The sequence below is a fragment of the Falco peregrinus genome, chromosome 6 (genome assembly GCF_023634155.1).
Source record: "Falco peregrinus isolate bFalPer1 chromosome 6, bFalPer1.pri, whole genome shotgun sequence".
Taxonomy (NCBI): domain Eukaryota; kingdom Metazoa; phylum Chordata; class Aves; order Falconiformes; family Falconidae; genus Falco; species Falco peregrinus.
The window spans coordinates 80,753,089-80,769,280 of NC_073726.1; the positions used below are offsets into that span (position 1 = coordinate 80,753,089).

Genomic DNA, 16,192 nt, shown 5'->3' on the forward strand with positions numbered 1-16,192 from the left:
TGTGCACACATGTTGCACAAAGGAGCTGGCTCCTGGCTGCAGTGTCCCTCGCTCTAGAGAGTAAGTAGGAGGTGGAAACATAAGAAAAAGTCTGGAGCCTTTACCCGAACTCAAACATTTTACCTGTCTTACTTACCTTTGCTTCAGCTCTTAGAGGGCTGGATTTCTTTTAGCTCTCAGGAAATGCTGGCAAGTCCAGTATTTCTCAAAAATAGGCTGATGAGGCATATGGAAGCATCCTTGGGCCTTCTCACAGCATGACACGGTCTCCCCCTTTTTAAGCTGGGCCTCCTTTCTCTTCTTCCCACAGGTGAGTAGCACACTGCTACTACTGATACACACACTGGAGTAGAGAGAAAAGCAGCAGGTGGACAGAAAATGAATTGCAGTGAAGCACCGAGGGGAATGGCTCAATAGACACCATTGTCTGAAAGGTTGATTTACTGCTGGCGAGTTTTCTGCTGTAAAGGCTCACGATCTGGAACAAGTTCAGGGTTAAAAGTTCACAGCTGGGGCGTTGTAGTGCAAGTGAAGGGTGAGAACCAAGTAGAAAACAGCGAAGCTGATTGCCTTGTTTGTTTGTTATCTGCTGCTAGGACGCCCTTGCCAGGGATAGTGTAAATCCCACAAGCGAGACAGAAATTATAGCTCTATGGCATGATACCTGGCAAAGCAGGTTGTGGGGTGGGGTTAGGAGATGTTCTGGGACTGGAGCTACTGCAATGCATCCCAGTCAACTGACAGATAAGGTTCCTTCTGTGTCCCATGATTTGCTCCTCTGCGTATCTGCTGCAGCCAAAGCAGAAAGCTTTTTGCTGTGCAGATGCAGAGACAACGCATTTTCCTGCCTGGAGTGGTAGAAACGAGGCATTGCAAAAAGGTTTCATGCTGGAGTCAGCATCTTTGCTGCCTGATGTGGTCTCTATGCTGACTTCCATTTGTCTCTACCCCAGGTAGATCCATGCCAATCACGGCTCTTTAAGGGGAAGCTCAGATGCTTCCCAGTCAAAGCTAGCATGCTGAAAGGGAAACCAACTGAGTTCATCACTGGATGCTGGACGAAGAGGGGATTTAGGTTTTTAGAAGTTAAACACCCAAGTGGAACTTTCTGTCTGCCACTGCAGTGGTTCTGCTTTAAATATTCATTACACGCAGCACCGCAATGGAAAATTTGGGTTATGCTTCTGTTATCTTCCCTAGTGATTTGAACCTGGATTTTCTTGCGTGCCAGCTAGCTGTTCTAACCCCCGTTGACGTGGATAATACTACCACTTGAATAATACCACCAGTATTATCCTCTCTGCTCCCCCGCAACCTGAAATGATATATCCAGGGAAGCATCTGCCGGATCGGTCCTGTTTGCTAAACAGGCAGGAGCACAGCCTGTACCGCTGCCACTCAGACCGAGGGCTCTCCTGGCGTCTGAAACACAGGCAAGTACGGGACTATTTTGTTAAGCAAGGCCTGAAGGAAGGCTTTGGTGATGCCAGCAGTGCCTAAATACTCAGTATAGATGCCAGTAGCAAAATTAAAATCTTTTGGTGGGTCAAGGCTCTAGAACCAGCCAGAGGCAGGGTTATGAACTGTACTGGGATACAGGAAAACTACACACATGTTCTGTATTTAAAGTAGCTGTGTATGCCTCTTTCAGCTGGCTTGGATTTTTTTCTTTCATCAAACTTGTGTGTCTGCATATTGGGAAAGGTGCCTTCCTGTGGGCACCAGGGTTAGAATGATTTTCTGTGGGGCAGGGGCTACGGGAATTGCATGAGGCATTATCACCATACAAGCATCAGAGAAAAGGTGAGGGTGACCTTGTGACTGACCTTCCCTAGCAAAGCTATGGCAGGCTGTTAATAGCAGCCAAGTGCTTTGTCTTGCCAATCCCAACACCAAAAAGCCCTGAGTGAGCACCTTAACCTCCCCCCGAAACACCCTGAAAGATTAACCCCTGCAGGTGTAATTCTGGAGTTTTCAAAACTGTTGTGTAGCCTGGGTGTCATACTTGCCTTCTGTATTTTAGCCTTTCAGGTAAATGCAGATCACTTGGTCACTTTCTCTCCAAAAGCAGGAGAGTGAAGGCTTTTAACAGAAAACTGAGCTCTCCAATCCCACCCTCTCCAGGATCTGGAGACTAAGCAAAATGCTTCTCTGTAGAAACACTTACAACAAAAGCACACTGCACAGCCAGATGATTTCCATGTTTTTTTTCCCAAGCCAGGGGTCACACAAGGGAAGTTCAGCACTTTCCACAGGAGCGGGGAGCATTCACCTCCACGCTGTCCCAATTCTTTTATCTGTTGTGCAGGGATCACCCCTTCAGCCACTCACTGCCTCCTGGTTGGCGTCCATCTGATAAAGGCATCTGCCTGTAACCCAGTTCAGGGTACTCAGGCGAGGGGGACATAATTTGTTCCACTTTCACTGCAGCCAGCCTGGGGTAGCTATTCCCGTACTCTCCCAGCTCACAAAGACACCTTTGAAGGCTGCTGACCAAGAGAGGTCCTGCACAGGTTCAAGTGATGGGGACGTAAGCACCCACAATGAAGTCCTGGATTTAGCTGTAAGAGGACACAAGCTAAAAAACCCCCAAACCTTGTAATTTTAAGCACCTGACTGCAAGCCTGAAACCCAGTCTAGATGTCGGATAGACCTCAGAATATCTATTAAATCCTGGGTTCTCGCTGAAAATGGATTTCTGCCCATCTAGAGGTCACGCTGGAGGTGATATGGCTACAAAATACACGGGGCCCATGGAAACATTTTCCCAGCCCAAATCCGTGCCTGTTTTCAGTGGCTGTGCCCAGTGGTACCACCCCATGCACCTGCTCTCTCGTCCCTCACCGTGTCCCTGCAGGTGAGGAGCTGGCGGGGTGGGGGTCCAGCCCTACCAAAGCAGGGAAGAACCTCCCACCAATTCAGTGAAACTCGCCCTTGAAACGGTAACAAACACACACTGGATGCTGGCCAGCCAGGAACTTGCGTGTGCGCTGCCGAGCCGTGGTGTGAAGCGATGTGTAAATGTATTAGCAAGGAATAGGGCAGAGTTCAGCGCTGAGGTCAGCCCTCTGCTTTTAATTAAGGCAAGAAGGAGTCGGGAAAGACAATATCCCATTATTGAGTGGGTAGTGCCTGTTGTGTTAGATGCAGTGTCTGCATTCAATTAAAGCAGGCAAATTAGCCTTTAGTGCCAGAAGAAAAACCAAAATGAGAGCCAGTTTGATGGACCAAAATTAAATGTGAGACAGGAAGAATTTATCATCCCCACAAAAACGTTTGGAATACACACTGGAAAGAAACTTCAAGAAATCCATGGAAATGCTTTGAAGGGGAGTGACTCATAATCACTTTGAAGACTGAGTTTCCTTTTTACTTTCTGCTTTTGAAAAAGGTTTTAAGATTCATAAACTGTATTTTGCACTGAGTGGGGAGGGCCTGGGATAACTTTCCTCTCCCCGCTCCCTCAAATGCTACTGAGCAAACTGCTCATCCTCTTTGCTGGTCTGAGCCACTGGGCTCCTGAAGGGTCAGCATCCCATCCTAGGCACTGCTCTGTAACTCCAGCAGTGTGAAAAGCAAGTGGACCGCTATGGCTTGAGACTGCCATTTCTTCTCCTGCTTGGACAAAGCATGGGAAAACATGCAGATACGTCTGTGTGGACACTTACACCAGCGTCTCTCGTACGGGGAAGTGGAGCAGGGAAATCTGCAAAACACTGTAGTTACCAGCTTTGAATGGCCTGCTTGCCCCACTACTACTAATGTTTTTCAAAAGAAAGGGTTGGGAAGTATCATATTATTTTATCTACAGATAGCAACTCAAGCCAATCAAGCTGAAAACCACTATGGGAACAAACTCGCTGTTAGTGCTATGCATGTGAGTTTGCAGTTTATTCATGAGGATTTGGTATGGACATTATCAAGCATCTTCGCTCTACACTGTTGGCCTACAGCCCAAGGACAGGTGGAGACCGGGTCTCCCACAGCTACTACAGAGCTGAGTATTTTGCTGTAGTTGTTCCCAAGAAGGATGGGATGTCAGCTTCCTTGTGCGCAAAATAAAATCAAAATATACACAAACTCCAAAATCCAGTATCTGAGGTTTTCCCTGAAAAAATTGGAATGAAAAGGTGGAGGCAGCTCTAATTACAAATAAGGTATTGAGCTCTTTTAGGTATATAAATATACATAATATATATTATACAATAATACATTAAAAAACCACGAAGATGTAGAAGATATATCAGATTACCAAACCTATTCTATCTTGAAGGAATCAATGTAGAAATCACTAATACAAAACTAACATCACAGTTGCAATGCAGCAATAACAGACAGAGGGAGAGGAGCAGATTCTTACTCTTGATGCTGTGTGTGAAATTCAATTCCTTCTAAGGACATTTAGACTTGCACGTAGCAAAGCACCTTGGGCAGAAAGGAGGGATCTTCATTATTTGATCTTCATATTTAATACAATCTTTGCTTGCAGTGCTTTCTTATACCACCCCCCCCCCAAGATCTTCATATTTAATACAATCTTTGCTTGCGGTGCTTTCATATCCCCCCCCCCCCCCCCCCCCCCCCCCCGCCACAAGTTCTTCCACATCACAAAATAACATAGAACTGGCCAGGGATCATTTCAAATATGAAGTGGTCTCACGCAGCTATGGCAGCTATGCAATAAAGAGGAGCATCTCGCCAAACACAAAACAAAAACCCAACCCAAATCCTCCTTTCTGAAACAATCATTTTCACGCTTTCTAGTTGGCTCCCAGCAGCGTGCTGGAGTCAGGAGACCAAATCCACCAAGTACCTGCTTACAGCAACAGCAGCTAATCATGCACAAGGCAAGACAAATGCCAGGTAAATTGGAAACAAATGTTGAAGAAATCCTGCAGCAAGTGATGAATCTGAATTGCCAAGCAGCCCTCTCAGCTCTACAGATGCTTTGTCCGTTGTCTTTTACCGTTATGGAAAGACACAGGTTTTATTACCGACATAAAATTAACTCAAGGAAACAAGCAACTGGGACATGAGGGTTAATGTCCTTTGTCTGCCTTTTTGGCCCTCTCATTTTGGAGCCACCTGAAGTGGATGGACGATTCAAACATCAAATGAGAAGAGCAAAAAATACATATGTGATAGAAGGAGCCAAGTATCCTAAAGCAGCAGAAAACCCAGCGCCCCTTTCCTACCCGTTCCCATGCCTCCCACGCTGACAGACAGACCTATGTTTTCTATGGACACCTGAAAGAAACAAGAGCAACTCTTCCTTACCTGGTGCCATTCACCAGGTAACTGTCCCTCGCATTCTGGCTTTACAACAAGCCTCATTTTTGTCTTTTTGGGAGACAGAGGGATGCCAATGGAGGAGACAATTGGCATTCCTTCCCCTCCTTTTTCAAAATTTGAAGGAATACATCTTTCCTACTTAGTTATTCAAGTTTAACTGATGTCAGCAATTTTGCCCAGCTGCTCAGGAAACCCCGGGGATGCAGGGATGTAGGAGTGCCAGCAGAGAAGCAGTGCTGGGCTTCCCACTCCACCAGGAAACCACCAAGCAGCCCCTCACATGCGTGCTTCTCCTCCCACATGCCTCGCCACCACCCTGTCTCCTCTCCCTGGGAGGAACATTTGCTGCCCTTCCCCACCACCACTGCATCAGCCTCTGCCCCTGTTTCCCCCCGACCACCTCCTTCCCACCCTGCTCCTTGCAGTGCTCATGCCAGAGCCCACCCACCTCACATGGGGACAGGTGGACCTCAGTCCTCACCCACCATGCAAGGCTGAGCACACTGCCGAGGAGCTCCTCAGCACCAGCCGCTGGGCTGTGCACCGGGGCTGACGGCACTGGATGTGCTGCCTTTTGCACAGCCAAAATGAAGGGGGATATGAGGGAGGGGTCAGGGGGGTTTGGAGAGGTGGATGCAATGCAGAGACAGCATGGAGAGGATGTATGGGCATCACACTGGATGGATGGGAGAAGTACATTCTTTAAAAAAAAAAAAATCAGTCATGTTTATTAGTGCTGTTGGTGGAACAACTTTTTATTAGAAGCATCTGAAAGTGGTTTTCTTCCATCAAGTAATTAATCCCTAACAGCTGTGCTTCAGAACAACAGCCCACTTTAAGCCATCCACCCAGCAATGCTGCAGCCACAGGGTTTCTCAAAACATTCTCAGGATGGAAAGAAGAAAGTGGCGTCAAGGGAGGAATCACTCTGTCTCCAGCAAACAGAGCATGCTTGAAAAACATAAAGTTAGGAAAAACACACCAATGGATATTTGGGTTTTTTTAAAAGCATCTATTGCCTCATGAGCCATTTAAATCAAAAATTCATTTACAAACTCTCCTCCTGTCCACAGTGGGAGTCATTTTCTGATCTTTTCTTCCTTGACTTTTCAGTGGAGGGCATGTTTGCCTAAAATCTGGATTGTTATCTGCAAGATTCACCTGCTGCTGGCTCCCCACCTGAAGTCAGACCGGTGTCAGCAGCACCATGCTCATTTTCCACAGCAGCCAAATGTGATTTCAAAGCAAGGAGAACGGCAGCCTCCACTAAGGAACGAGCCACACAAGCACATGAAATGCCCGTGGAGGCCAAGGCCTGGCTTTCATTAGGCGCTCCATGTCCTGAGAGCCAGGGGAGGTGCAGGACAGGAAAGAGGCCGGACACAGGCCAGAGCACAAACAATACACCCTCATCACACCTCTCCTTTCTCCCCGTAGTCCTTCCAGCCACATTAGCCATCTCTGTTGTGCAACATTTTCCTACTGCTCTTTCCCTGCATGGACAATTGGCCCAGGAAACAGCTCTTGCAGCACCTGAGCTGCAGGTGAAGGCTTCTGGGCTTTCCTCCTGGGACAGCTGGGTGCTTCGCCACAGGCTCCTGGCACCCCAGCAGCCATCAGAACTCCTGCAACCTTTTATTCAGCAAACCACCAGCAGCAACCATCAGTGGTTTGAAACACGTTGCTCAGGGCAATGCAGGGAGAGCTTGGTGGTGGGTCACTCAGTCATTCCTCTCCAGCCAAGTGCTCTGCGGGTGGAAGTGGTTATTGGTTTCTTGGCAAGGAGACAGAGCTAAGAATTTTGGCAACATTGGCAAATAAAAAACACTTACCAGATGAAATCCCCCCATCTCCTGGGACCCGAATGATATTCTGTACATGTTCTCAGAGAAGCAAACTGCGTAGTTTCTGCAGAGTATTCCCCTTCAACTCATAAAAAAGGTATCTTGCTGTGAAAGCAAAGTTGTCTAAGATCACTGTTGTGCCACACCAAGCCCGGTCACCCAAGCACAAGCGTTTTCCTACTAAGCACTTTTTTGTGCAAGAGGGTGCCAGCAGGAGATGGCCGACAACTCCCAATCTTTCCTATAAATATGGAGCTTGTATTGCCATCACAGCTTTTGTGACCAAGGGCAAGGTAAAGCTTATTTACCCAGACACAGTTTCTACAGGAGAAATGAGGTTTTTGTTGTTGTTTTACTTTAAAAAAAAAAAAATCACTAAGCCCAGTAACATGTCTTTTATGTTCCCAACCTGATGCACCAGGAAAAGGGATGGAGGAATACCTGCCGCACATGGCAGGTTTGATACAAGGCGAAACTTCCCCTTGTCAGGTGCCGGCTTTCCAGGAGGCAGTTCTACCAAACATACCTCGATTCCCATGCAGAAGTTTCTCAGCTAGCTACAAGATCTCCCCTGTGAAAACAGGTTAAACATGTTCAGCAGTTCCCCTCCAGGAACAAGCATGTGATTTCACATTCTCACCTTAGGGAAGCGCTGCCAACACTGGCAGATAAAAAAAAAAAAAAAAAAAAGAAAGAAAGAAAAAAACCCTAATTTTTATGCTCTTAATGAAAGGTTCTTTCCACTTGCAGTGGTTATCCCTCCTCTAGTATCAAACAAATGGCAGGTTTCCAGTGCGCTCAGTCACCTCTGCTCATGCTCACATGTACAAGGAAAGACACAGAATCACACACAAGAAATCAATTCTTCTCAGACAGGCAGGGAATTTTTTTTTTGATGATGGATAATATGCCACTGTCCCATACTGTGCCTGCTGCTCCTTGGTGCCTGGCAAACATCCTTCAGCAGCTCCGTCATCTCTGGAGGCCTTGATAACTGGCACAGATAAGACACATGGTGGAGCTGCAGCTGAAACAACTTGCTTCTGTGTCCTAAGCTATACTCTCCCTCTAAGGAGTACTGGATTTTTTCCAAGATTTAACTGATCCTGCTCTTTGTGCTGTCTGTCCATACTGCCTCTCTGGAATGCACTTTGAACTGCATTTGAGACCCACCCTGATGCTTAACAGCTGTACTGGGAAAAGACCAAGATTCAGGGAATCCAAAACAACACGACTGCTATACACACTCTTCTACCATATTACAATTGCACAGACTCTGTAGAAAGGTCGCCATCATCATTTACAAAAAGAAAACCCCCAAAAACAAATCCAGAGAAAAGAAAAAAAAAAAAGAAAAAAGAGCTGGTGAGCCTTCTGTAGCCCAGCAGCAATTCACAGCTGGCATTTTTAAAGAACACACCACCCAGCAGCTCCAGACTAATGGCTAAGGTAGAATAAATATAGCACCTTTAAATAAAATAACTGTGGCACACTAGCTGAGAATGACTAGCATTTGTTTTTGCAACATTTTGTGAGTGATAAATGTGAGTCCCATTTTACTGATGCAGGCAGCAATGTGTGACTTGTCCTTTCTACATGCCTCCATATAGAAAAACTGGACCTGTAAAAGAATCTTAGTATATAGCCAGATCCACGCTATCACAAAGCCATGCTATTTTCCACGACCAGTGGATGCAAGTGGAGCAGGAATTCCTGTCCTGAGCCTATAAATTCAGAACTGCTTCCTATCCAATTACTCCTTACAGCGATAGGATGGCGTGTGGGGCAATTACTTTTACATTTTCAAGTTGAACACTCTTCTCTCTGAAAACAGTTTGATAGACATTTAAAGATCAGCAGTCTCCAAAATAATCACCAGGCATTTCTGGTCTGATAAGGATTTATTTGGTAATATTGTCTGGTTTGTATTATCCTGTAAACCAATTTAAGTGATCAATAATGGAGACTTTCAGCTTTAAAATGTATCCAGTTGCATTGCAGAATAACAAAAATCAACAGAACCGCTTGAAATCAACAACGAGTTTCAGGCAAATGCATCAGTGTTTGCAGAGTCTGCCTACAGCATCGGAAAATTGAGTACATTCTGGCCTTTATGGAGGGCAAAGACACACATGGACTTTTACCTTTAATTACCTGTTCTCCAGATGCTGGAATAAAATGCAAAGTACTTCTCCTTTTTCACTCTTAGTTTTATTATAAAAATCAACATTTCATTTGTTACAACTCAGTTTATAGTAATAATTGGAAAGGATTTTTGTACAAGGTTTATATACACCTCACAAGTAAAGCACTTTATTTTACAAAAAAAAAAAAAAAAGAAGTTAGCGAATGAGTGAATAGGGTTGACCAAATGTTGGTCATTATAATATAAATACATCCTTGCAAAGCACCATCGTACCAAGGTTGATGAACAAGAGACACCAGCTGGCTTTAAGACAATGACAAACAGTGATTAAAGCTTACAAAAAAAGAACAAACAAAACAAAAAACAAAAACAAGATTAAAAATCTGAAAGCAGCACCAGATCCTTCACTTGCAAACAAGGCTAATTCAGCTTAAGCCTGGTGGTATCCTCTTTACAAAAAGAGACTTTAGTTTTCCCTGGCTGACTCTTAGCTGGCCTGGCTTAAGGCTACAGCCATTTTAATCAGGACTTCAAAGCTGCTCCTTGTTCATGAAAAAAGGGGAACAAGACTGCTCTCCAATAGTTTCATCACACCAATCACCCTGCGTGCTACTAAAACAATCTCTGGCCCAAACTGAATATGGACAGTTCACTTTCCCTGCCCAGCAGAGTTTTGGAGTGGATCACCCAGTCCCTATAAATGCTATACTGGCATCATCCATGAGCTGCCCTTTTTGAAGATGGAAAGGAAGTTGCCCATTTTGGATCACTACTGTATCACTACTGACTTTTTTAGAAAAACTGAATGTTTTGCTGCCATTTTCAAGCTATGAGGTCATTGCTAACTTATTTTCAACGTGCATCTATCACCTGCCAATTAAGCTAAACATTAATTTTCAACAAATAACTCCACCAAAATGCAATTTAAAAAAAAAAATCTCATGGCTAAGAAAGCAATTTCTGAATAACAATGTTCAAATTATTTTTGCACCCAATGAACCTGCTATTCTTTTATTGTAGAAATAACAAGTAATCTGCTACATGCACAGTACCTGTTCAAAAGCAGATTCTGTCCATAACATACAGTGAGACAAACATGCTCAAGACAACGTCTTGAAAAAAAGTGATTGATTACTTCTTAAGAGGTATTTTGAAGAAGTCATTCAATTCAACAGCATGCATGACCAGGGAGTTCGGTAGTTCAAGCAGTTCCCCCCAGAATGGTGGTAATCAATTAATTCAGGGAGATTCGCCAAAAATAAGGAATGGAAATACTCAATATTCAAGAGAGTGGACTTCTTTTCATCTAAGCACAGGCTTAACTGCTTTAAAGCAGAACAAATGAATCTGTGTTTAAGACTTACCGATCAAGCCATTTCTAGAAAATGGGCTATAATAAATAGAGAAGCAATGCACAACTGGAGACCAGACCACCATCAAAGCCCAGCGGTGCAATAAATAGGGATTTTCTGCATATACCTTCACTTGCAGTGCATTGTAGCACCTGCCGTGTCAAGCAGTTTGGGTGCAGTTTTCTTCATAATTATGCTAGGACTACAACAGAGTAATTTTTATGTACGTACACTAAACAGAAGAGTTTTACTCAACTGCAAAATGGACTTCAAAACTAGGAGAACAGTATAAAAAATGTCCTTCCTCTTCTGTCTGGTATGACAAAGCATTAACTAGCTGGGTTTAAAATACCAAGTATTCTGTTGTCTGTCCTACAACTTGGCCAATAAACCCAGCTTACATGAGAAAGCAGGACAGCATTCGGCATCGGCACTCTGAAGGGCAGGGAGGCTGAATCTGCCAATGAGGGACTGTGAATGTGTATGCACGAAAGAGAAAATTATTAGATTTGGGTAGATTCACATTCTCAAAGATACGTGTACCTGCATACATATACTTGTACATGCACGTGGGGGGAAAATGTTATGGCAGTAATCTGGAATTTACAATACTGAAAGTTACAACTAACAGCAAAATGAATCCTTTGATATCAGCCAGCCTATTTGCATATTTTGCATTACTGTAAATATTTCATTTAATGTATATGCACAGGTTGCATGAATTTACATTCACAGCAACGATCCTTTATTTCAAATGCAAATGTTATGTGCATGCTCCATTTATTGTACCTAAGTTCTTTTCAAATAAATATCTTTGTATTCAAGAGCAGTACAGACATGAGCAGTGCTCCTTAGGCATGCATGCAGTACGACACGGTAGGCAAAATTTTAAGAGGCAAGATTAGGTCTCTAATGTAGCCATTTAAACACGCTAAGCTCCTGTGGAACACGCAAAGGTTAGTTTCCAAAAATTACGCTGTAATGTCCCTTTCTGTTTTGTTTTTAAACTACAAAGGACTGTTTCTTTTCTGATTGGAAACAGCTGGCATGCTCATGACCAGCCAGCCAGCTATGAACACTCCCCAGGTGTCTACATGGAGGAGAAAATGCACAGTGAGTACTCGTGTTAATGCCTAACTGTGTATGTGCCTCATGCTGCAAGATAAGGACATTTGGGCTTAGCTTAAAAGACAAGGAGCAGTTTCCCCGACATCAATGAGATCACTGCCATGCTAGTGCTGCAAACCCACCTCAGCGATCTCTTGAACTGACATGTGCGTGTTATCTACAGTTCTAACATCTTGGTCAATTTGAGAAGCAGGAGAAAGCATGATTCTCAGTGAGGGGAGGAGAAAATATGAATCATGACTGGCTCAGTGGCAGAGTTGTTCATTCTCAATGTTCAATCTAGTCTACGGTTTATCCGCTGGGTTTATCCACTGGATGTCAGGTGTGCATACTAGTTGCATCAATGCTTTTGTAATTTGGAGATCTACCCAAAAGGAACTTCATTGATCTTCAACTGTTTCAAAATTTTACTCTAGATTTACTGGGAAAATACACATACTTGCAAAGGCAGATCACAGCTTCCCACTAAATAAATTCTTTGGTTAGTCCAGACAAGAAACAACCTACTCTCTATGCTGGTCATCTTCAGTGGGAAAACGTAGTCTGTCCATTTTCTCCCTTTTCATGTGAACCTCCAAGAGGCAGATCTCTCAAAATAACTGACCCACAAACTGAAACATGTATCAAAAGACTTGATCAAATCCTACACCGAATTATACGTCCACCCCATTGACTTCAGTTGCGTTATGTGCGGACATAAACTAGCACAGAAGGCAGGCAGGCAGCACAGCCCATATGCAGAGAGCATTTTTCTTCTAAAGAACCCTTGCTGTAGTTAACATAGTTATAAGTTTACCTGCGGGAAGTCCCCTCCATGAGGAAGCCTCAGTGGGGCAGTCCAACTGCACCAGAAAGAGGATACCACTCCTTAAACTCAACCACCTTAGAGTTTTTCGAACAGAAATTGGCACACTGAAAAAAGTATTTTGCAAGAAGAGACCATTGCCATCGCAGTACAAGCACTTGGACTGAGATACAACAATGCAATATTCTTCTGAGTTCATTAGTGCAAGTTTCCACATGTGAACCCCACATGGAATGCTGCACAGGAAAAAATGTAAACAACAGAGAAATTTCTAATTCTCATCGGCGTGCCAGCCTCAACATCCCCCCATCCCAACACACCCACCCTCCCCCCCCTTCATATAAATGGTTTCGAGTTCCCTTACAGTTCACAACACCCTCTGCAACATCCAACTGCTGGAGAACACAAATAAGCTTCTTCACCAGCAAGGAAGAGCCAGAAGAACAGCTACCACAATTCCTAGATACCTAGAATGAAGCTGGGCAAGAAATGTAGCATGCCAGATCCAGAGAACAACTGCAATAGCCTGGAGACCACCAAGGCTTTTTAAAGTTTCCTCAGGTATCTTGGACTACTAGAAAGACCCTTTATTATAGCTAGAATCCCAATGCCACTGTTTTACTGGAGCTGAAGCCAAGTGAGGCTCCATCACTCCAGATGAGCGGCAGTACTACAAGAATCACTTGTCACCAGTTCTGTCAACAGCATGAATTGAAGCCCACACCACATTTTCAGATTAATTCTCTTTTAGTTGAAACTGGCTGGGAAACAAGCAACAGAGAACAATAAAACCTGAATGGCACCTCTGAAGAGTTGTTACACCCATACTATACCCAAAGGCTAGGAGGCAGAAGCTCCTCAGTACCTTTGTTTTGAGAGAGCAGACTCAGAAGGCCAAATCTTTGAAGGCATCGAGCACTTTCAATGGATTTGATGTCAATAGAAGGTGCAAACATATAATGCCATCTAAGACCAGGTATACTGTGAGCTCCACTACAGTCAAAGCAAATTCAAAACACTGTATTGGAGTGAAAGAGGAGTTAATATCATCCTAGGTTGCCCCTCAACCTACACAAATAATGTTTTCACTTGATTATATACTCTCCCTGTCAAAATCACCATGGTGATGCTGACAGGAAAAGGGGCTAAATATGATAATATACAAAAATAGAGATGTGAATATAAAATGGTTTGGTTAAGAATATCTTAAAATTTGACATTCACAGCGGTTAATACTAAAGTATTAAACTCACACCACGCAAAAGAGGAGGTATGTCAAAATCATACTGAGAAAAAACTGGCTTTACCTAACACAAAGAAATCACGAGCAGTTAATACAGTACGGGAACCCCTTCCAATGATCAAAACATCTATTTTTTTAATGGATAGTTGCTCCACTGAAAGTTAAATGCTTCCTTACTAGGAAAAAATAATATATATATATTTTTATATATATGATTTGTATACTGTGATATCAATATACACTGAAAGTACTGCAAGGATATATTATTCATTTACAGTAAAACTAACAATCCATGGTTAAATTTATAGTTTATAAATATGCTGTCTATATTATATGTGGTACAAAAATATTTGACATTTTGTGGGCACTAGGTCAAAATAAGGTTTTCTTTTTTAAGGGACTAAAAATCATTCAGGTATATGCATATTACCCTTGTCAATTACGTGAAAATCGTACTGACCTGGTACAAAACAGAATCCTACTGTGTTGGCAAAATGAAGAAGGTAACACATAGCATGATACTTAACTGCATGACAAGGTTTAGGAAAAAAAAAAAAAAAGAATTTACAGCAGCCCAGTTCTAGCAGTATTTTAAATAAGGATATCATGATTTAAAGTGACATGGGCAGGAAGAAAGGATGCAGAAGAGATGGGAAAAGCTAAACAGGAGCAAAAAAAAGCAAACTTTAAAATATACCCAACAAAAATCACTGAAATTCCAGAAGCAAGGAGAGAGCTCTAAACATCCTAGTTTGGTAAATGCATTAAGGAAAAACAGAGATGTATTCATTTAAAGAAGTGTGTAATTATTTGTCTGGATTCACTGCTACGATTGCTCCATTCCTGTAGAAAACAAAGCCCTTTGTGTAAGGTTAATATCTGTCCTGACTGCGTTTTCAAGTTTAACTTTAGCTGCTGGCCCCCTGCAGTTAACATAGAGGTTATTTGGCTACTTCCAAGTATCTATGGTATGCTGCTCTGAGACGGACTTCTTTATTATTAATTACTTTAAACATTTTTGGTATTGACAAACCCCACATATCACCTCACTGGACAAGTAACACATCTCGGTCCTTCCATTTCCTTATGTACTCAGTCACTTCACTGGATTAAGGCATGTTTTTGTGTTCCATTTGCAAAAATAAAAACTTTTTGTACAAATGTCTGGGTTCTTTTATACAAAAATTTTTCTTCTTATGGCACAAGCAGCAGTTGCTGTTTAAGAAAATATATAAATATCCTTTTTTTTTTCTTCTGTACAAATATCTTCAGTATTCCTCCACCCCATTTAATAACATTTAACTGTACACTGTCCTACCTTATCCTTCGCTGAGAGCTCCCTCCCCCCTCCCCAGTAGAACATTTTGTATTTACATTTTCACGGTGGAGGCAGATAATGGGGCGGGGGGGCTACCCCTCATGAGGAGTCCGTGCAGGGGGACGGCGGCGGTGGGTAGAGATGGTGAGAGTAGCTCCGCTCCGTGTATGGGGAAGGTGGGCAGCTTTCATAGTTCTCCTCCGCTGACAGGTACTGGCTGCGCGGAGTGGGTGGCGGGGGGACGGGCTCTGAATCATAGTTCAAGTCACTGGTATAGCCCTTGGCCGTCGCTGCTGTGACCCTTCGGCTGGGGGCATAGTCACTGTCACAGACATCCGTGCTGCAGGGCGTCGTGGGAGGTGCAAAATGCCGGTAGCTGTAAGGCCTGTAGCTGCAAAGGGGAGATTTATGGGAAAAGTGTCGGCATATAGCAAGATAGTGCATTTTGAGCGACGCACACGCAAACAAGCAAGCGTCAGATAAACCCAGGTGGAAGAGGAGAGCAGTATGTACACAGCATCACATGCATCTCCTCTTTCTTTTACTCTGTGAACTCACTAACTCCCCTGCAGAAGGTCCACCTTTGCAGTACAGTGTCAGTCAAATTATAGCCATTAGTGAAAGGGATCTAATTATGAATTATCTACAGACAACAGGCTCCCTAAGGACTTTCTTGAGGTAGAAAAAGTTGCTCCTAAGACAGCAGGGCAGGAAGGGCATAGGGGTGGGCAGGAATAGCTTGTATTGCAATTATATGGAGAAGATATTCTGTTTCCATTATGCAATTTATGGATATTAACTTCCAAGGCCATACAGGGAGCCTGAAAATCACCTGGCACATTCATAGCAGTCATGAGAACCACTCACCAGAGCAGTAATTGGTATGGAATTCCCAAAGGCTGCTACCACAAAACGTCTTCTAAAATGAGCATGAGCCCAAGAAAACAAATTGGAAAGGGAGGTGTTTGGTAGCTACAACTACCAGCATCACCAGTCAGTTGCTGGAGGTGGGTGGGGATGCAGCTCCTTTATATTCAAGTCAGAATGTTAGGAAAGACAGGAAG

General features: G+C 43.5%; 1 protein-coding gene across 3 annotated transcripts in view; it reads right to left on the bottom strand.

The window, feature by feature from the left end:
- Positions 1 to 9,325: 9,325 nt before the first annotated feature.
- Positions 9,326 to 16,192, bottom strand: part of LRP6 (LDL receptor related protein 6) — a 128,326-nt gene continuing 121,459 nt past the window's right edge. For all 3 annotated transcript variants that reach the window (XM_055807433.1, XM_055807434.1, XM_055807432.1), the window contains one exon: positions 9,326 to 15,519. In XM_055807433.1, coding sequence (XP_055663408.1) covers positions 15,228 to 15,519 — 292 coding nt within the window. In that variant the 3' untranslated portion in view covers positions 9,326 to 15,227. The remainder of the gene's footprint in view (positions 15,520 to 16,192) is intronic.